Raw genomic sequence first — 19,493 nt, 5'->3', positions numbered from 1 at the left:
GATTCAACCCTAATTAAACACACCTGATCCAACTAATCAAGTCTTTCAGGCTTATTTGAAAGCTGCACTGTATGTGTGTTGGAGCAGGGTTGGAACAAAACTATGCAGGGCTCCGGCCCTCCAGGAACTGAGTTTGACACCCCTGACTTAATGGGACTACCAAAAGACCAAATGATATATATATAAAAAAAAATGCATTTAAAAAAGAAAATTAATAATGCAAAATAATGATTGGAAATGGCAACTACTGTACATGCCCAGGCAGAATTAAAAATGCAGCAAAGTGAGGTCAAAGGAGATAAAATGTCCATTTTGTGTTACTTCAGAACAATTTTTTATAATATACAAAAAAGTGTTTTATAATTCTAAAGTGATGCTCCAAATCAAAAGTAATAAGATGACTAAATGGACTTATTCTTTTTGTTTTTTTGGATTTTAAGCCTTAATGAAAACGCAAACCCTCTAAAATTGAAATTTGCACTTTGTTACTTGAAACTTTAAGCATACATTACAAGCGTAAACACACACTTTTCAATCAATCTGTCAGTCTTTAACTCATGGGCCGCTTCGAGCCAAGGCCGTATGACACCTGCGGTACACATCAGGAGGAACCAGTTTGTTTCAGTCCGAATGTGACACTTTTGACCTGTAGTCAAAGATGATGAAGATTTATATGTGTCCCTGTTTGCGACTTTTGTCACATTTGTCAATGGCAAGTTTTTGAGCTGAAACAATCTCAACAGAAGCTATACAGCAGAAAAAGCAGTAGAAAATCTAAACATTATTAAAACAAGATGAATTCACTAAGAAGCAAAGCAGTATAAAATATAAAAGAACTAGAGAAAAAAAACCTATGTTCTTTGTACTTTTTCAGCTCAGGTTTGGTTTTTAAGCTCTTTAGAGTGACGCCAAAATCATTTTGGATCTAAATAAAGAGTCTGTAAAGTGAAAATGGTTCTTGATAAAAAGAAAGTTCTTTGCTAAACCTAAGAACCATTGAAGAACCTTTATTTTTAAAGTCTAGTATGAGCACCAATCCTGATTCTGGATAATATAACATTTTACAAGTCTGAGCATCTGTCACCGTCTGTCGTAAAAGCTGAGGGGAATCATTATGGCTCATCAATGCATTGAAAAATTCACAGAACAAAGCGCTTGTAGCAGTGTGCTACAACTATAAAATATACATACAAATACCAAAGTAAAGCTCATGCATTTTATGTCTTCTTTCTTTTATCCCCATTGCTGGAATATATTTCAAGAGTGACGCTTCCTGCCTGCACCTCATCTGTCTGTTTTCCTTCTCATGCATGTCAGCGAGCTCGCATACCTTCACTGCTTTGGCCAGATTTCAGGACAAAGAGATCCAGAGGGCAGACATTAGAATTTTATATCACTTCAAGACAGGGGAGGGAGAGAGTGGAGAACATGAAGTTTTTCTGACAGTCATCGAGGACTCTGAGAAAATGACGGGATGTGTTTTTGCGCATCTCACCTGAGAGGCATGCTTAAATGTGCACTCGTGATAAGGTAATTCTGCCACACCGTATTTCAGCGCATGGCCGACAGGTTTATGTTTACCAGATCGGCCATAAGCATTACTGACTGAGACAAAGAGAAAGGCAGAACATGTCAAATAAAAACAGGGTTTTGAATGCATCAGTGAGAAAAAACAAACAAACATATATTAAAGTCACCAAGTCTCTGTGGGGTGATCTTAGAAAAATATGTCCAGCTCACAGGTTATATTTTAAAAAAAGAAAATGAAGCTTATTTTACTTTTATTTTGGGGTGAAAATGGACCTAGATGGCATATTTTGCACAAATATTTCACTCATATTTTAATACCATTTCAGTCCTAAATAAATAATAAAAAAATAAAATCACTAAAAATACTAAAAATAATGAAATAAAAATAAATATTATTTGGCACATGTAAATATTTAGGATCATTTTCAGCCCAAAATTAAAAGAATAAATAAAATAATTTTTTGATGAGGAAAATGAGGCTTATATTTTTATTTTTGGAATGATAAAAATATAAAAATATAGAAAATATAAACAATTATGCTATGCATTAAAATTGCTTATTTTTAAGACCATACTTTTATTTAGGACTATGTTCATCCAAAAACAAAATAAAATAAATTAGATTTTGCATAAAGAAAACAAAGCGTTTTCCACTTTTTATGTAATGCATTATATATTACATTTTACATAAAATTATACTTATATTTTAAAACCTTGATCACTAGAAAAAAATATAATAAAAAAAAAAAACATCATTCATAAAAAAAAAAAAATACAAAAAAATAATAACCAAAAAAAAAAAAAAAAAAAAAAATTTATTATATTTTTCGTAAAAAAAAAAACTAACTATACTCATCTAATGCATTACCGAAAAAATATATATTCATAGCAAAAAAAAAAAAAAATAATAATAATTATATTTAGGGCTGTACTTACATTTCAAAGCATTTTCATCTCAAAATTGAAAGAAAATAAATAATATTTTGTGTAAAGAATTCAACCATCATTTTCCTTATGCAAATCAGAATTTCTTCTATCTTTCAGTTTCAGGATGAAATGTGGCCTTGACATGTTCTTGACTCTGGTCTTGTGAGATTCACTCGGTTCAAATTACGAAAATCAAATCCAACTTGTTTTCTGCAGAGCTGCAGGAAGCGGCAGACGTTGGGTTTGTGGTGGAGTTGGTTTATTCACATTTGTATCATTTTCTGTTGCTAATCCAGTATGTATTCTGCTCTACTGACTACAGTGTATCTATAGCATTTCCAATATTAATAATACAGAAATGCCTATCCGTCCTACTGAAGGCTTGTTAAATATTCATTGACAATTATTCCGCAGTGACTGAAGGCTAAGTGCTCGCTTCTGAGAGAGAGAGAGAGAGAGAGAACTGAGAATAAATAGCCATGCAATTATTAATGTCCATTTTTCCAACATGTTCCTCAGTCGATGTCTGCAGATCCAAATCAAGCTCGTTTTAGACACAGCAAGACTCTCACTCCCATAGAGACCTGACTATGAACATTTAAGAAAATTAAAAAATAAGTAGAAATCTGTACAAAGTGACAAATGAATTATTACAGTATATTCTGATAATTAATAATTCTAAGTATTTAATATCACCAAGTAGCCTGTCCTGCACCATTTGTTGCACAGAAATGAATAATGTACGATTTTCACCAGGTGAATGATAAAATAGTCTCTATGATGTTCCAAGTACACTCTTTAAAAAAAAATAAAGGTTCTTTATTGGCATTGATGGTTCCATGAAGAACATTTAACAACCACAGAACTGTTCTATTGCACAAATGGTCCTTTAAAGCAGAAAAAGGTTCTTTAGATTATTAAAATGTTCTTAAAGATTCTAAAAAAGATTCTTCTGGGAACCAAAAGTGGTTCTATAAAAATAATTATAATTTTAGTGATAAAAGACAGTTAAAATGCTACCTTAAAAACCTGTTATTTGGTCCTTACTCTATACGGTGAAAATTTGAAATAGATCTACTGTAATTTTGTATTATAATACCGTTATATTTAACTTTTTGGTAGTGGAGAAAAAGCACAAGTCAACTGAAAAAATGTAAATTGACATTCCCAGAATTCCCTGCGTGACACTTCACGTTTTTTTAATCACTTATTTACATGTGATACGTACATTTTATGTTACATCTAATATTGTTATATTAAAGTTTATTGCATTATTTTAGTGTCACATCTGTTACCATGTGTGAGCGCATGACACAACTACAAAACCAACATATGTGCAGGATCAGAAAATATCAAAAATATCTTAATTTGTGTTCTTACGGGTTTGGAACGACATGAGGGTGAGTAATTAATGACAGAATTTTCCTTTTTGGGTGAACTAACTCTTTAAGGTACTTAACAGATATTAGTAGTTCCATAGGTTGATATATTGATATTATTTCAATTTATAATATACAGGTTTTTACTGTAAATTTAGATTAAATCAGTAAAACCTAAAATGTTGCTACCATTTTTTTTTTTTACAGTAGATTTTTTTTTTTTTTTACAGTGGGCATCACTGAGAACCCCCCCACTGGAACCTTTATTTTTTAAGAGTGTATGAAAGGAAAAATGCATTTCAAGAGCCACATCAAAATATCACAGCACGTTTATCAGATCAGTCTTAATCTGATTCTGATTGACAGAGTTGACTAAACATCTAGAGTCGTGCCGTCCAGACTGCTCAGGAAATGACAGCACGTACCATCCCTCTGAACTGTGCCTTCTTCAGAAAAAGCTCTCTGATTCCAGTAATTATAGCCTAAAGTGATCCTTGTTGCTTCATTTTGCAAGCAAGTTGGGTAATCTTTGATCCGATTGCCAAGTGCCGAATGCAGAATACAAATGAAAAAATAATACAATCTGGTTTATATTCCAGACTTTCTCTGGCACGATATATAGCCAAAGGACAAGGGTTGAAAAAAGAAAGCAAATTAAGTCACACTAGAGGAGTGTTTCAGCATCGACACGATGTTCACAACTTGATACTTGTTTACGGCTGATTCTAAAAACCTCACGTCTCCATGCATCCTTCATAAAAATAGATATTACAAGATTCCGGTGCATCTACCAATGAACTCTGAAATTAGGACGACAGTAAAAAGACAGGAAAAGGTGGACGCAGAAGACGAACTCCAACAAAGGCAGTTATGAGGTGCACATTTCACACAGCCACTTATTCAAGTCATGCTACCAATATTCATTGCAAAACACGTTGCTCGTACATCTCATTTGGAAGAAAAAATTAATATGAATTAAACCTTGTCTGCATATTAATTCATATCATTTGTGTGATTAAATATTTGAAACTGTCTGCAAAAACCAGGCGCTATTAATTTTTCATAAAACATTCATTTCAATTGTCAAATTGCCGCTGGCAAAAGAAAGAGAGAGAGAAAAAAAACACTTAAAGAGGTATGTCAATTTTAAGTCACTTTATGAATTACAGCTCGAATGCTCTTGCATGCTAATATAAGCAGAGAGACCTGGAATAAATGACTACCTATTTGGGTCCTTGATTATTTTTCATTTCTCACGTACTTGATAAACATTTTTTTTTTTTCTGAAGGGGTTGGATGAATATTAAGCATTACAAAATTAACAGAAGTTCTGTTAAACAAGCTCTCACGAGTCTCAGATGGATTTGCAAATATGTTTCACAGTTTCTTTTTATTATTATTATTGGCATTTGCTAAAGCAACCTTCACTAGAACCATTGATCATTGCTCTTTGGTTTAGTGATTTATTTTTATTTTTTTAGTCTCTTATGCTCAGCAAGGCTGCATTCATTTAATTAAAAACACATTAAATACATTATTATTACAATTTTAAATAACTATTTTCTATTTGAATATATTTTAAAACATAATTTATTCCTGTGATGCAAAGCTGAATTTTCAGCATCATTACTCCAGTCTTCAGTGTCATATGATCCTTCAGAAATCATTCTAATATGCTGATTTGCTGCTCAAGAAACATTTACTATTATCATCATTGTTTAAAACAGTTGTGCTACTAAATATGTTTGTGGAAACTGTGATGCACTTTTTAAGGATTATCTGATTCATAGAAAGTTCAAAAGAAGAGTATTTATTTAAAATAGGATTATTTTTAACATATTCATGTCCTTACTGTAACTTTTAGTCTATTTAATGCATCTTTGCTGAATAAAGCACCTTTCTTTCAAAAACAAATTAACTAAAATCTTACTGACCCCAAACTTCTGAACAATAACTTGAATATACCGTATTCTCTTTAGAAATAGCTAAGAATATTGTTAATTATTTTAGGTGACACAAAAATTATGCACAATCATACAATTTCAGACTTTCTTTTTTAAATATTATAGGATAAACCATAATATTATTTGGCATAAAGAAAATGATGTGTAAATATTTAGGTTCATTTTCACCCCAGAATCAGAAGCAGCATTTAAATGATATTTTACATGATTAAATATTTTTATTTTGGGATGAAAATAGTCCTAAATACAAAAACATTAAAAATACACACTTGATGAATAGAAGTAATTTCTTTAAAAGATAAAGAAATAAATAAAAATCTTACTGACCTCAAACTTTTGAACAGTAATTTTTCAATATACCATATTTTCTTTAGAAAAAAATATTACATTACATGATATTATATTACATTACATTACATTACATTACATTACATTATATTATATTATATTATATTATATTATAAAAACAGTTAATATTTTAAGTATTTTAGGTGACATTTAAAATTTGTTATGCATCTTACAACTACACGACTTCAGTCTTTTAAAATTATAGAATAACTCATAAATACTTAGATGAAGAACTAAACAAGACTTCTAGACCCAAACTTCCCTTACACCCTAAAAAATCTCAATTTACAGCATGTCAAACTCATAACTCCGTCACACTGAGGCTAAATATACATCAAACCTTAAGAAGTCCAATTTTAATTCCCGGTTTCTAAACTAGCGTCACATTTGGAGTGAACCCTACATTTAAAGTCTGCGCTTATAACACAGAGGTGTTCGGGCCCCCAAAAACAAAAAAATCCAAATCCACCAACTTCAATTTCACCTTCAACAAGCAATAACCCCGGGTTAGTTTTTAAGCATGGTGACTTTGATATACCTAAGACTGCTCCATATGCATGGCTGGGTGGAGTAGAGTGGCATGGCTGCTTTTAACATATGCCAGCGAACAGAACCCAGGCCCTCCCTCGCCTCCTCCTCCTCAGCGTGCTTCGCTCAGCGCAGAGCAAGGGGTGAAATAACCGCCCCGGGGAAGACAAGCTGTCTCTAAGGAGTATCCGATAAGAGTCCTGCCTGTCTTATACATACATACATATGACAGTAGAGGAATATGCCACAGACAGCTGGCAGGGACTGCACTCTGCTCATCCGCTGCGAGAGGGACGCAGATACTGCAAACACTTCGGGCCATGCAGGAGGTCCCCAACAAGTCAATAAACTGGTAAAGGGGATGTGTGTGGATATTCTGACCCAAAAATATATGAGCAAATGTTAGAGCAGCGCAGCTCGGTTGTTAACCCCAGGGCGACTTTTACAAGCTTAGTTACAGGATTAGACTGGCTAGTGAGAAATAACATGGTCTAATCTGGGGCAGGGACTTTCAGGCTGTTTTCACACTTGGTTCATTTAAGGGTCTGAGAGAGCTTCGCAAGACTCCAAATGAACTCAAACCCCTTTAAAGTAAACCGAATTTAGATCAGCTCAAGAGTCTGCCAATTCAGTGGGCTTCAAATGTGCATTGTGAACACAAAGCATGCCAGATGAGGAGCGTGCTCTAAGAACTATTCAAAAATACACACAGAATCTCAAAGATCTTCTTTCAGTGTTAAGTGAAAATGAGGGCTTGGGGGTTTAAATGCCTTTCAATACTTCAAAGTGAATTATAAATGTTCTCTAATAAATGAGTTTACTTACAAAAAAAAAAGAAAAAAAAAAAAAGCTAAAGCTTAAATATTTTTTTTTCATCTAAAATTAAAAATATATAAAAATAAAATACATAAAATAAAATAAAGATTGATTGCCAGCTGGTCACATGTAAAAAAAAAAAAAAAAAAAATCCAAGTACACTTATGTCTTGAACGTGTGTGAATGCAAAATCATAAAAAATTATAATAATAATAATAATAAAAAAATTTATTCAAAATATCTAAAATATTTAATATATAAAATATCTGAAAATAGAAAAAAAAAGTGGATTAACAGATGGTTACAAGTAAAACAGGTTAAAGTCCACTTTTATGGACTGAGAGAGTGCAAATGCAAAGCCTTACAAAAATTAAAAAAGTAAAAATTAAAATAAAACATTCACAATAAAATAAAATAAAATAAATTAAAAAATGTGGGTTGACAAGTATCACAAGTAAAACAGATTAATAAGAAATCCGACTCCACTTTCGTAGCCTGGTATAGTGAATGTAAAGTCCCTGGCCAAATGTTCTTTTTGCACTTTTTAGTCCATATAAAAGGGTCTAATTTTGTTTTTATAGTTGACTCAAGAAACTTGACTTGACTTTGAAACTCTGTTTAATCGAAATAACCGAATGCCAGGTGTCTATACTGGTAAAGCAGGGTTTAGTGCTCCCGTATTTCATTCCCAAATAAGAACGAGTTAGAAGTAATAGTTAGGCAGCGAATGTACAGAATCCCTTTCTATAGGTGGATAAATCTCCCTAAGAAAGAACGAACGCGTGTCACAGCCTGACATGGGATCAGAGAATTCCCACAGTGGTGACAGGACAAATGAACTCTTCACCACACACACCTGGTCAACAAATATCAAATACTACCCATGAATCCCTGCACATATGTAGGACATATGAAGTCTGCCTGCCGTCTATCCTCTCCTCGTGTCTTGTGACATTTAGCCGATTTACACAAAGTCACGTGTACAGTACCTCACTGCGGTATATGGTGGTGTATATAAAAGAACGTCTCCGTCTAGCAGCCGGATTTGAGCGTGACAGTTTTCTCGTCTAAGAACCATGTTATTGAGAGTGGATTATTGGTGCTTCATGCTATTAATGATTGCCTCTCTCCCGCCTTTTGTCTGTGTGATGTTCCCCCTACAGTTTAATTAGAGGCGAATAACTAAACTAGACAGGATTCCCTCAGGATTGCCATTTGACCAGCATCCAGCCATGTTAAAAACTTTATGGTCTAATTCAGACGGCACAATGTGACGGCAAGATGTGGGTGCGAGCATATGTTTGCAGCTATAATAACAAACCGTTATTGCTGTCGAGAGAGACACGGCCTGCTGCGCCTGCTTTGTACACACCTTAATGGCATTCTAGGGACAGACTTAGTGTCTGGGCGAGGTGGTATATATTACTCCTCTGAAGGCACGCATTGCTCATTTGTGAGCCGTTTTTTAACCAAAGCAAATTAATGACCGCAAACGACACCTGTTGTGGAGAAGCATTAGGAATTAATACCAAAGAGGGGAGCTTGTCATTGAAAAAGAGCGCCTTGACAGCACTTTCCAAATATTGTTTAGTCAGTGAAACGCTGGTCTGAAAGTGATATGAATTCCCTGAACCTCCATTAAGATGAATCTATGGGCCATGTGGTGACCAGAGACAGGCTCTTTAAAGCATTTGTTTGAGTATTTGACCTGCATCAAAGCACACTGTACCCTTCAGTAAAGTTAAAGAGAGAAACTTTAACATCTAATGCAATTCTAATTTGTTAGTATGAAACTAAAATGCAGATTTATAAATGTAAACTTTAGTTTACATTGAGGTTTAGGCTTGAAAGAATATGTCTACAAAGCAATATATTCTGATCAATAAAATTCCATGACAATTTTCTTGACCTTTCCATCACCATTTGTGATGACTGGATATGGATTTTAAAAATCATTTTATAGACATTGCACTCACAAAAGAAAAATACTGTACTAAACAAATTCACTGATATCTCCAGATTTTTTAGGATCGTAGAATAAATACATAATATATTATATTATTACATAAATATTTAAATATTTCAATAATTTTATTTAAATAATATTTTTTTTATTCATATTTATTTATTTTTGAATTGGGACAAATTTTAAAGCTGATACTTTATTAAAACATAACAGAGCACAAAGCTTATTGCTATTACATCATGACAACAACACAACAGATAATATGAACAAAAAAGCATTTTTTTTATTTTAATTAGGTTGGAACAGTTTTTTTATTTTTGGGCGGGGGGGGGGGGCCCACGCACTTTTGGGGCCCCCAGAGATCTGTTTTATTAGCAGTAACAGTACTAGTAGTAATGCAATAGAAATTATAAATGTATCTACCAAGGAAAAGCATTTTTTGGGGGCAGTTAACTTTTAGTAGCCCCAAAAAGGGCCCAAAATTTCTTTGAAATTTACTTTTTTAAAAAAATTTTAAAAAAAGGGGGGAAAAACCCAACCGGATTCTGGAAAGTTTTTTTAAAAAGTTTTTGGGTTCCTATTTTGAAATAAAAAAATTTAAATTTGTTTTTTTAAAAAAAAAACCCAAAATTTTTTGGTTTTTTGGGGTTTTGGGGGGGGGGGGTTTGGGGTTGGGTTTTTTTCCTTTTTAACATAGCCTTTTGAAAATTTTCCCAAAAGGTTTTTTTAAAGATTTTTTTTGGTAACTAAAGACTAAGTAAATGAGAAAGGGAAAAAAACCAAAATTGGAGAAAACCCAAAGAGAAAACTTTTTGGGAACCCAACTACCCACCTTTCTAATAAAAAATTTGAAAGAAAGAAATTAGGAAAAAGCAAAAAAGGGAAATTACCCTCTGGGTGTTTAAAAAACCATAACCGAACTCCTGCTTTTTCCCTTAACGTTTTTTGATATGAACCCAGGCACCAAATGGACCCTTTGTGGTTTACCTTTTTCTGTTAGTTTTGGGCCCCGGAAAGGGGAATACCGGTCCCAAAATTTGGGAAACCTACCCCAAGATTTTTTGGAAATTTTTAACCCCAATTTTTGGTTTAAATTTGCCACTTTTGGGCCCCAAATTTTTTAACCCATTTTATTTTTGCATATTACCTTTATTCCCAAAATAAAAGAGTTAGATTTTTCCCCTTTCCAAACCTTCCATAAGTAAGGGGGGGGGTTTTTTTTGGGAATAAAGGCCAGCCAAGGGGGGAAAACCTTTAAGGGAAATAGGGGGGGGGAAAGGCTTTCCTTGGTTCTTGGGGGCTCCGGGGGAGAAAAAGGGAATTTCGTCTCAGCTAAAGGCTTCCGGGGGTTTAGGGGAAAACCCTTTTTTCCAAATTTCCTTGCCGCCTCCCAAAAAAAACCCCCGGGGTTCACCCCCCGGGCCTTCCCGTGGGCCCCGGAACCCCAGGGAAAGGAGGAATTCCCCCGGACTTTTAAACCCCAATTAAAAAGAGGGGGTTGGAAAACGCTGCAATTTTTCAAAATTTTTAAAAGTTAAATTGGGTACCTTTCCCTCCGTTTTGATGTGGTTTTTTGTCTGATTTCCGTTCTCCAACCTTTGGGCGCCCAAAAACAGCGAGGGCGGCCCCCCTTGTTTCCCCCCAAAGGTGTCTTCAGGAAGGGTTTTCCGGACCCGGTTTTTTTAGGCTGGGGTTTTTCCTAGAAACTGTTTTGAGCGTAAAGGGGAACAGGGACGATTAAAAAGGAACAGGCGGGCCGGGGCCCTTCGGGCTTTCCCGGGTGCTTGGGGGTAAAAATTTCCACTCCCCCTTAAAACCCTTCCGCCCCGGTAAAAGGGGCCCGCCCCCGCCCAACTTCCGGAAAAGGGATGGGTTTTATAGAAAAAGGGCCCCCAAAAGGTGCGAAACACCCCGGGGGGTTTTGTTTAAAGGTGCGTAACATTTCCGTCATAACGCTTGTATGCCGAGGTATTCGGCCAATCAAAACGCACTGGATAGCTGGCCAATTAGAGCACACCCTCGCTTTTCAGACTGATGAGCCTTGTAAAAAATTGACACGTTCAGAAGGCGGGGCATAGAGGAGAAACAATACTAGTTTGTCTTCAAAAGAGGACCGACGAGAATCAATAATGTACAGTATGTGGAAAATAATGTTTTTTTTTTAACCTTAAACCACATAAACACATTTCATTACACCAAATACACAAAATAATGTTCTTTTTAGCAGCATCATATGACCCCAACCAAAGACCTGTTCCTGTAACAAAATGTAATACTTCATTTAAGCATCAGCTAAATACTAATGAAAACTATTAACTAAAACAAATGGCACTGAACATAAAAAAAACATTAGTAATATATAGTACCATGAAAACCAGTAAATAATATGCAAATAAACTAAAATCATCATTATAAATTTTACATATCGTGTATATTCATTTTCATTACCTGAAACAAAATAAATGTTGACTGAAATAAATTATTACAAACTTAAACATATTTCAGCTAGTTTAGCAGCATTTCTTAAAGTACTATAATAACTAAAACTAAAATAAATTTAAAAAATATTAAAAACTATATAGATGAAAAAAAAAACTACAAAATTAATAAACTAATTTGAAATGAAAATGGAAATAAAACAATTAATTGAAAATATTAATAAAAAACTAGTGATACTAAATGATCATCAATGATGGTAAAACTAAACTGTGTAATACTAATGCATACATTACAGTAACAGCGTTTAAAGGTCTGTAATCCAAAAAATTCTAGGTTTAAACCTGAAAAGAGAACTGTTTTTGAAACCAAATGTACTAGTTACTAAATCCACTAAATTCAAATAAAAAGTATACAAACAGCACTAAAATAGATAAAAGCATTTGTAAAATACATTACAAGCATGAAAACCAGTAAACAGTATGCAAATAAACACAGATCCTCATTACATATACTTTATTACACTGTACACTATGTATATTCATGCTACTTACCATTTCTGAAAGAAAACTAGTATGTATATTGTGCAAAGTATGCAAATTTTCTTTATGCAGTTATTTTTATGACCAAAGTGCACTGTATGGAAAAGCATATCGCACAATGCAATGTGACAGATGAACTGGAGCTGATATATATATATAGAACTGAAAAAATGAAAACTATTAATTCATTATTCATTAGTTAAACCATGTAAACATTTTTACTATTCCCTGTTGTGCCTTATCCAAGGTTAAAATCACTTAAAATCATTAAAATCACCCACATTGTTATGCTAATAATAAAATTAATTATAATTAAAAAAAAAACAACAACCTTTAATTAGAAAAAAATGTAAAATAGAAACAATTTCATTAGTGGTTTCAGACTTTAGGATCTCATTTTGTGTCCAAACAGTACATCAAATTCATATTTCAAAAGAGCAAGAAAATCCTGTTTCCCCTTTCATTTCAGCTCTGTAATTAGAAGCAAATCTCCTACCAACTTCCCACCTTGACCATCACTGTCCCGTATCTTAGCAACTCAGCAGACGGGTATCACTCCACAGGTACAAGCAACAGCTTCCATCACAGAACGCCGTTGGCTGTCACGAGAGCCCTGATCCAGGCACAATGCGGGGTCACACTCCAGAAGCCCCACTTCTGCCTCGAGCGTATTTATCTTAATTTATGCTTTTTAATTACTTTGAACAAATAGGATTTGCAGACGGAGATGCTGATTGTGGCCGGTCGAGACGCAGCGGACACATGATGGGTTTCGAATATAGAAGCATCCCATAATACTGAGGGATTAACTGAACGCTCGAATCCTCATCAGATGCAAAAACACACTCGCGGTCCGGCTCAGGTCACAACCCTCAAGTAGCGAGAAAATCAAACGCCTTGTTTTTCCCATCTGTTGATTAGCGAGTGTAGAGGAAGATATTATCATTTAACTTGTTCAATATTTTATTTTTTACCAGAGGTTGGTTTTAATGATTTAGATGATGGTGGTGATTATGATAATGCCATGAGCGTTATTATAAGTGATGTGTTTGAGTTTAAGAGGGAAAGAAGAAAGCGAAATGCGTCTGTTGGATCATTAAGGGTGAGTCGTGATAAATGGTTAAATCACAGCACATTAAAGGCTCATTAAAAACAACTGTAGGGGGATGTGTGTGTGTGGGACGGGCCGGCTGGACGGCAGGAACATCGCACTGTAGGGTTTAAGTGGGTGTTCTGCCCATTGGCTGACATTAGTGAGGTGCACATATATGCCTGGAAAAGTAGCTATATTCAGAAAGTGCAGTATATACTATTAGTGCATACTATTATTTAAAAAGCTGTCTAATGCATTATTATGTGCATTTTTCACAACAACAAAAAAAAAAAATTAAGCAGTACAACTGTTTTCAATATTGATAATAATAAGAACTGTTTCTTGAGTGGCAAATCAGCATATTTGAATGATTTTTGAAGGATCACGTGACACTGAAAGTGCAGAATATGTCCTCTTTAAAATCAAAGTGTCCACTATTTACTTAATCCACATTCCTGGTTCTAACGACTCACATTATTCCAGTGCATATATCATTATTCCAAAGGAGAAAAAAAGTACATACTTTAAGAGGCTCCTTTAAGAAGCTCCCCACGGAAGGATGGGTTATAATAAAGGTGCGAGTGTGCATGTTTGTGTTTGTACAGTTGGCAGGAAGTTGTCGTCACGCTGCGGCACCGCAGGACAGGGCTGTCGGGGCATTATAAGGAAGCGCTCCTGCCTCTGAGAGCCATCTGCATATTTAATGGTAGCCGGCTTTACCCAGCGGAGATGAGACATACCAGCAGAGAGGTCAGCTGTGAGGATTTGTGCATTTGCCGAGCACTCGGCGAGACTCTTCAGGTGAATAATCATAGATATTGTAGAGGAACGAGTGTCTGCAATGGCCTCTGACTCCTCAACCTGCTGTTCTTAATTCCCGCTCTCTTCATATACGGCTTTGGAAGCGCTTGGCCGGGCCGCCGCATCTATCTCTGCGCTTTATCCCAGAACTCAATTCAGCAGGCTGTGCGCCATTTGTAATGTATGTGAAAAGGCGTGTGCTCGGCGCTTCAGAAGCGGTAACTTGAGGATTTATAAATTCTGAAGGTCACTATGTTAATACAAACATTAATAATAAATGTGTGGCTCGGCAGAACCGTACCTGATTTGTGGGAGGTGATGAGCTCCAGGAGCTGCCGTCCTTCTTCCAGGAGACTGTCTTTAAGGGCACTGTGACTGTCCACGTTGAGTTTGAAACTCTACATGCATATGAACACAAAAATATCATGTCAGTGCAAAGAAAATAATCTTAAAAGTTTTTTCTCCCCCTTCACACTTTCTGTCCTCTTCAGATTTCCCTCTTATCTTCCATTAGAACATCTTTTCACAAATGGCTCATCTTACCAGGAGGATTTTATTGTTCAAGGGCTGTTCTTTCATAGATCAAGAGATCTAATGGGTGAATCTCATGAGAAAGAAACATCCAAGTTTTAAATTTGCAACAAAATTAATAGAAATTTATTTTTATAATTTAGAAAACAAAGCCTGTTTTAGTAATATTAACATTTCTGCTTTCATGAAAATTAAGCACATTTTACCCTCAAGATCAGCCATTTAGACTCTTTAGATAACAAAACAGCAAGCTGTAGGCTAAACAATAAAATATTTAATAAAACATGATTTTTTTAAAATATCAGGAATAAAAAACATAAAAGGAAAAGACAAGTAAATAAACATAAATAAAATTTATTTTCTTTTTCTGCTAGACAGCTATGACATTAAATAAGGAACAAAAACATGATTTTAGATGTTATATTTTTCTGCAAATCATTGCAATCTTTTGATTTTACTGTGATACAGTAAAAAGAGAACATGAGAAAATAAAAATGCAAGTTGATTACAGCTCAGATCATTTGATTGGGAGAGAACATGATGAGAAATATGATGAGTTCATGCTGATCTGATCACAAATTAATACTATTGATGAGAATCAGGAAACTTTATTTGTCAATATTGTTGAGATCTCTTCAGGAAACCTGAGCAAAAGTCTCAATTTGCTCTCCAATTAATCTCAATGCAACCAAGGAGAAATGGGACACATTAAATCAGTTTAATGAATATTTGATTGCTCACAGGTTGCTGTTTAGAATGATTTCTGAAGGATCACATGATGCTGAAGACTGGAGTAATGGTGCTGAAAATTCAGCTTTGCATCACAGGAATAAATTACATTTTCAAATATATGAAAATAGAAAATAGTTATTTCAAACTGTAATAATATTTTCATAATATTACTGCATATAGATGTGCATATATAAATGAATGTGAATAGCAGTTCAGATCATTCTATTGGGAGAGATGTTTTTAGGAGAAATAGTTCATACTGATCAGATCATAATATGAAACTGTTGAGATCTTTTCAGAAGACTTGAGCAAAAGTTTGTTCTCTCCAATTAATCTCAATGCAACCTAGGATAAACAACAGAGATATGAAGGAGATCTCATGTTTCTTTCCTTCAGGACTCCGGGACACATGAAATCAGCTTTCTTGAACATGTCGTCCAGTTCCATCCCATTAAAACAAATACTCATAATTCACATTAAGTGCTTCAGCTAGAATGTATATAATCTCCCGCTGCGCTGTCGACACGCAACCTTTAAACACCCTTCATGCACTCCTTGATCTCAAACAAGCATTATTCATACATCCTCAGAGGAATGAAGCCCATCTCTCTGTATTTGTCCAAGTCTATCCTGCCATCCGCGCAGCTGAATTATTAACAAACGACAGCCGTCCCTCTAATTCATCATCTGCGGCATAAACTAATATTCAAATGCCGTTATAAACCTGAAGCCATTTCTCCCACGGTTGTGCCCTCCAGAAAATGACCTCGGGACTAAGCAACCGCGTTCCCGTCTCTCTATTTCTGTCTTAAACCCACAATTCAGTGCGTGGTGCTCAGCGGCTCAAAGGATCCATCAGTCATGTGTAAGTCTCCCAACAGGCTGCCCATTTACTCTGATGTCTATATTTGCCCTTTTTTTCTCTCTAAACCCCCACCAAACACTGTTTTCTCCCCTACTCTCGCCCTCCAGTGGGTGCGGCAGCGGTTGGGAGGAAAAAAAACTTTCATGTTGATTGGTTTTGATAATGCCCAGTGCCCTCGAACGGAGGGCTCTCCAATTGCTAAGTGTAATCAAAGAGTAGAGAGCATTATCCTGCGTCCGCGAGGAAAGGGGGGCCGGTGAGGGATGTGCTTTTGAAGATGTGCGGAGGTTGACGGGTGGGAACGAGGGGGGCGGTGGGCCGCGCTCCCACAGGGGGCCTGCGGTTGAGGCGCCTAGAGCCATCCTCACCTTCGATTCTCATCTCCTCAGATCTCCCTCTGCCCTGTTTCATGCCATTACCGACCGTTCTGATCTGACCAGCGGCACGGAGGGCAGCGGGAGCCGCCACGGCCGTTTTCACCTTCAACTGTCTGCCAGCCTGCCTGTCTGTCTGACAGCAAACCTGACAGAAAGATGCAACAACGTGTATACATGGTATCTGTTCTGTGAAGAGTTTCAATTTCATCCTGCTGTCACAAACGTCTGTTCATGCATGCAGACTAGCATGCTACTAATACTAATTTGCATTATGCACTGTATACTCTGAGCACAGTTTTCTGTATAAGTGAAATGGATTTTAATGTTTTTTTTTTTTAATGTGTAGAGTACAACCTGAGCATACTGTGTGGAGTAAAGTATGAGTTTGACATTAAAATTCCAGTTTGTTGACATGCATGACTTGACTTTTCTGAATTCAAAATTCAGTCACAACTCTACAGAAACGACCCAACAGGGACCTTGTATTTCATTTTAGAATTACAATAACTATTTTGGCAGCATCAGTGTTATTTTATTTTAGTATCACTGAAATATTATTATTATAGTTTTTGTTAATATTTTGAATTAGATTTTATTTTTATATTTTGTTTTCCCTTTAATTTTACTTACATTTTTAGTCATTTTCTTAATTGTGTCAATTCAATCAATGTATTAGTTTTAGTTTTTTATGTCTTTATAGTATTTATTCATTTTGTATACATTACTGTATTGTATAATTTAATGTATTTATTGTATTTTGGGTAACGTTTACTTTAAGCTTTTAATGGTTTTAATTTACTATAATAACCCTGATGATCTCTGATAATATATATATTATTTTGGATTGTAGTGCCATTTTGAAAGATATATATATCTTTGCTATATGCATATATGATATAATATATAATATGTCACTCTGGATACTGTATATATATATAGAGTCCACTTTTTTTTTTTTTTTTTTCCATTGTAGTGCCATTTTGAAAGATTGTATATCTTTGCAGTCTTGACAAAATGTAAGCCCAAATCTGGTAGTAGTATAGTGCCAAACATAGGCTTACAAATGTTAAAATGCACACAATGAAAACTACATATACCAAATCTGGTAGTAGTATAGTGCCAAACATAGGCTTACAAATGTTGATCGCTGCATATGAAAAAAGTATGCAGTACATACTGTTAACCTTGTAAAGTCTGACATATGAAATAATAGTCAGAAACATCTAATTTACTGAAACTGAACAGTTTATTGAACCTTTAGACAAAATCTTTAATGAAATTTTTGTTGTTGTTGTTGTTGAGTTTTATATTTGATACATCAGGCTTTTATGGCTCCTATAGTATGATATAGGAGAACTTGGAGCTTTAACCAGAGGCTCAAATTCAGCAAAACTATGCAACTTCATTTAGTTGCTGATATTTTTTAAAAATGTCCAAAAAGTAAGATGCAATTATTGTAATCAATGAGATCTTAATAACAGTATTACAGACTACTATAGACTAATACTATGTCTGAGATGATATTTAAATGCTTAGTTTTATGATCAAAGCTTGTGGGCAGCAAAACATATGTGACCCTGGACCACAAAACCAGTCATAGGGGTACATTTTCCGAAACTGAGATTTATACATTATCCGAAAGTTGAATAAATAAGTTTTCCACTGATGGATGGTTTGTTAGGAGAACAATATTTGGCCGAGATACAACTATTTGAAAATTTGGAATCTGAGGGTGCTAAAAAATCTAAATATTGAGAAAATCACCTTTAAAGTTGTCCAAATGAAGTTATTAGCAATGCATATTACTAATCAAAAATTATGTTTTAATATACAGTAGGAAATTTACAAAATATCTTCATGGAACATGATCTTTACTTAATATCCTAATGATTTTTGGCATAAAAGGAAAATCAATAATTTTGACCCAGACAATGTATTTTTGGCTATTGCTACAAATATACCCCAGAGACTTAAGACTGTTTTTGTGCTCCAGGGTCACATATAATGCAATACAATGCAATACAATGATGATTGGGAGATGAACAAATAAATGTTCCTCAAAAGCCTCATGGATCATATTTGATACTCACATTTTAACAATTTAAATATTTTAATATATATATATATATATATATATATATATATATATATATATATATATATATATATATATCGGCAATCAAGTAAACCTAAGTTGCTCCATTCCAGTATATGTTCATCTTGAATTATTTATATGATTTCTAATCAAAAAGACTTGTGAACCACAACCTGAAGGCTGTGGACATTTTTACAATTATAATTTACAATTACAAAAAAAAATTGCCTTTTACTTGCTAAAAAAGTACAAACTATAAATCAGATGACAGAAGGCATGTATAACATTGTGTATAATAGTTTTTTAGCAAAGTTTTGATCACGTTGATCAAAGACGCCTTACATATTTGCATATTAAATATGATACAATAGATTTATTTGGTTAAGAAGGCAGTACACTAAACCTACAGCCTGGTTTTTAAAATAACATCAGAAAGCACTAATCATGTACAAGTGAATAAGCCCTAAGTTGAGTGACTAAGGAAGCACAGAATTGGCCGTCATACATACTAAATGGATGGTCTGGTGTCTGAGGCCATCTGAGAGCGGAGCGAGAGAGCCGAG

The 19,493-nt window shown here is 34.7% G+C and overlaps 1 protein-coding gene across 1 annotated transcript in view; it reads right to left on the bottom strand.

Moving 5' to 3' along the window:
- Nucleotides 1–19,493, bottom strand: part of LOC109107518 (A-kinase anchor protein 6-like) — a 126,514-nt gene that overhangs the window by 67,181 nt on the left and 39,840 nt on the right. The window contains exons 7-8 of the mRNA XM_042773378.1: nt 14,554–14,728; nt 1,496–1,605 (exon numbers count right to left, since the gene is read on the bottom strand). Of these exons, the coding sequence (XP_042629312.1) occupies nt 1,496–1,605; nt 14,554–14,728 (285 nt within the window). The remainder of the gene's footprint in view (nt 1–1,495; nt 1,606–14,553; nt 14,729–19,493) is intronic.

The sequence above is a fragment of the Cyprinus carpio genome, chromosome A17 (assembly GCF_018340385.1).
Source record: "Cyprinus carpio isolate SPL01 chromosome A17, ASM1834038v1, whole genome shotgun sequence".
In the NCBI taxonomy this organism is placed as follows: domain Eukaryota; kingdom Metazoa; phylum Chordata; class Actinopteri; order Cypriniformes; family Cyprinidae; genus Cyprinus; species Cyprinus carpio.
Note: the sequence above shows the minus strand (reverse complement) of the source record. Positions and strands in the feature narration are given on the sequence as shown.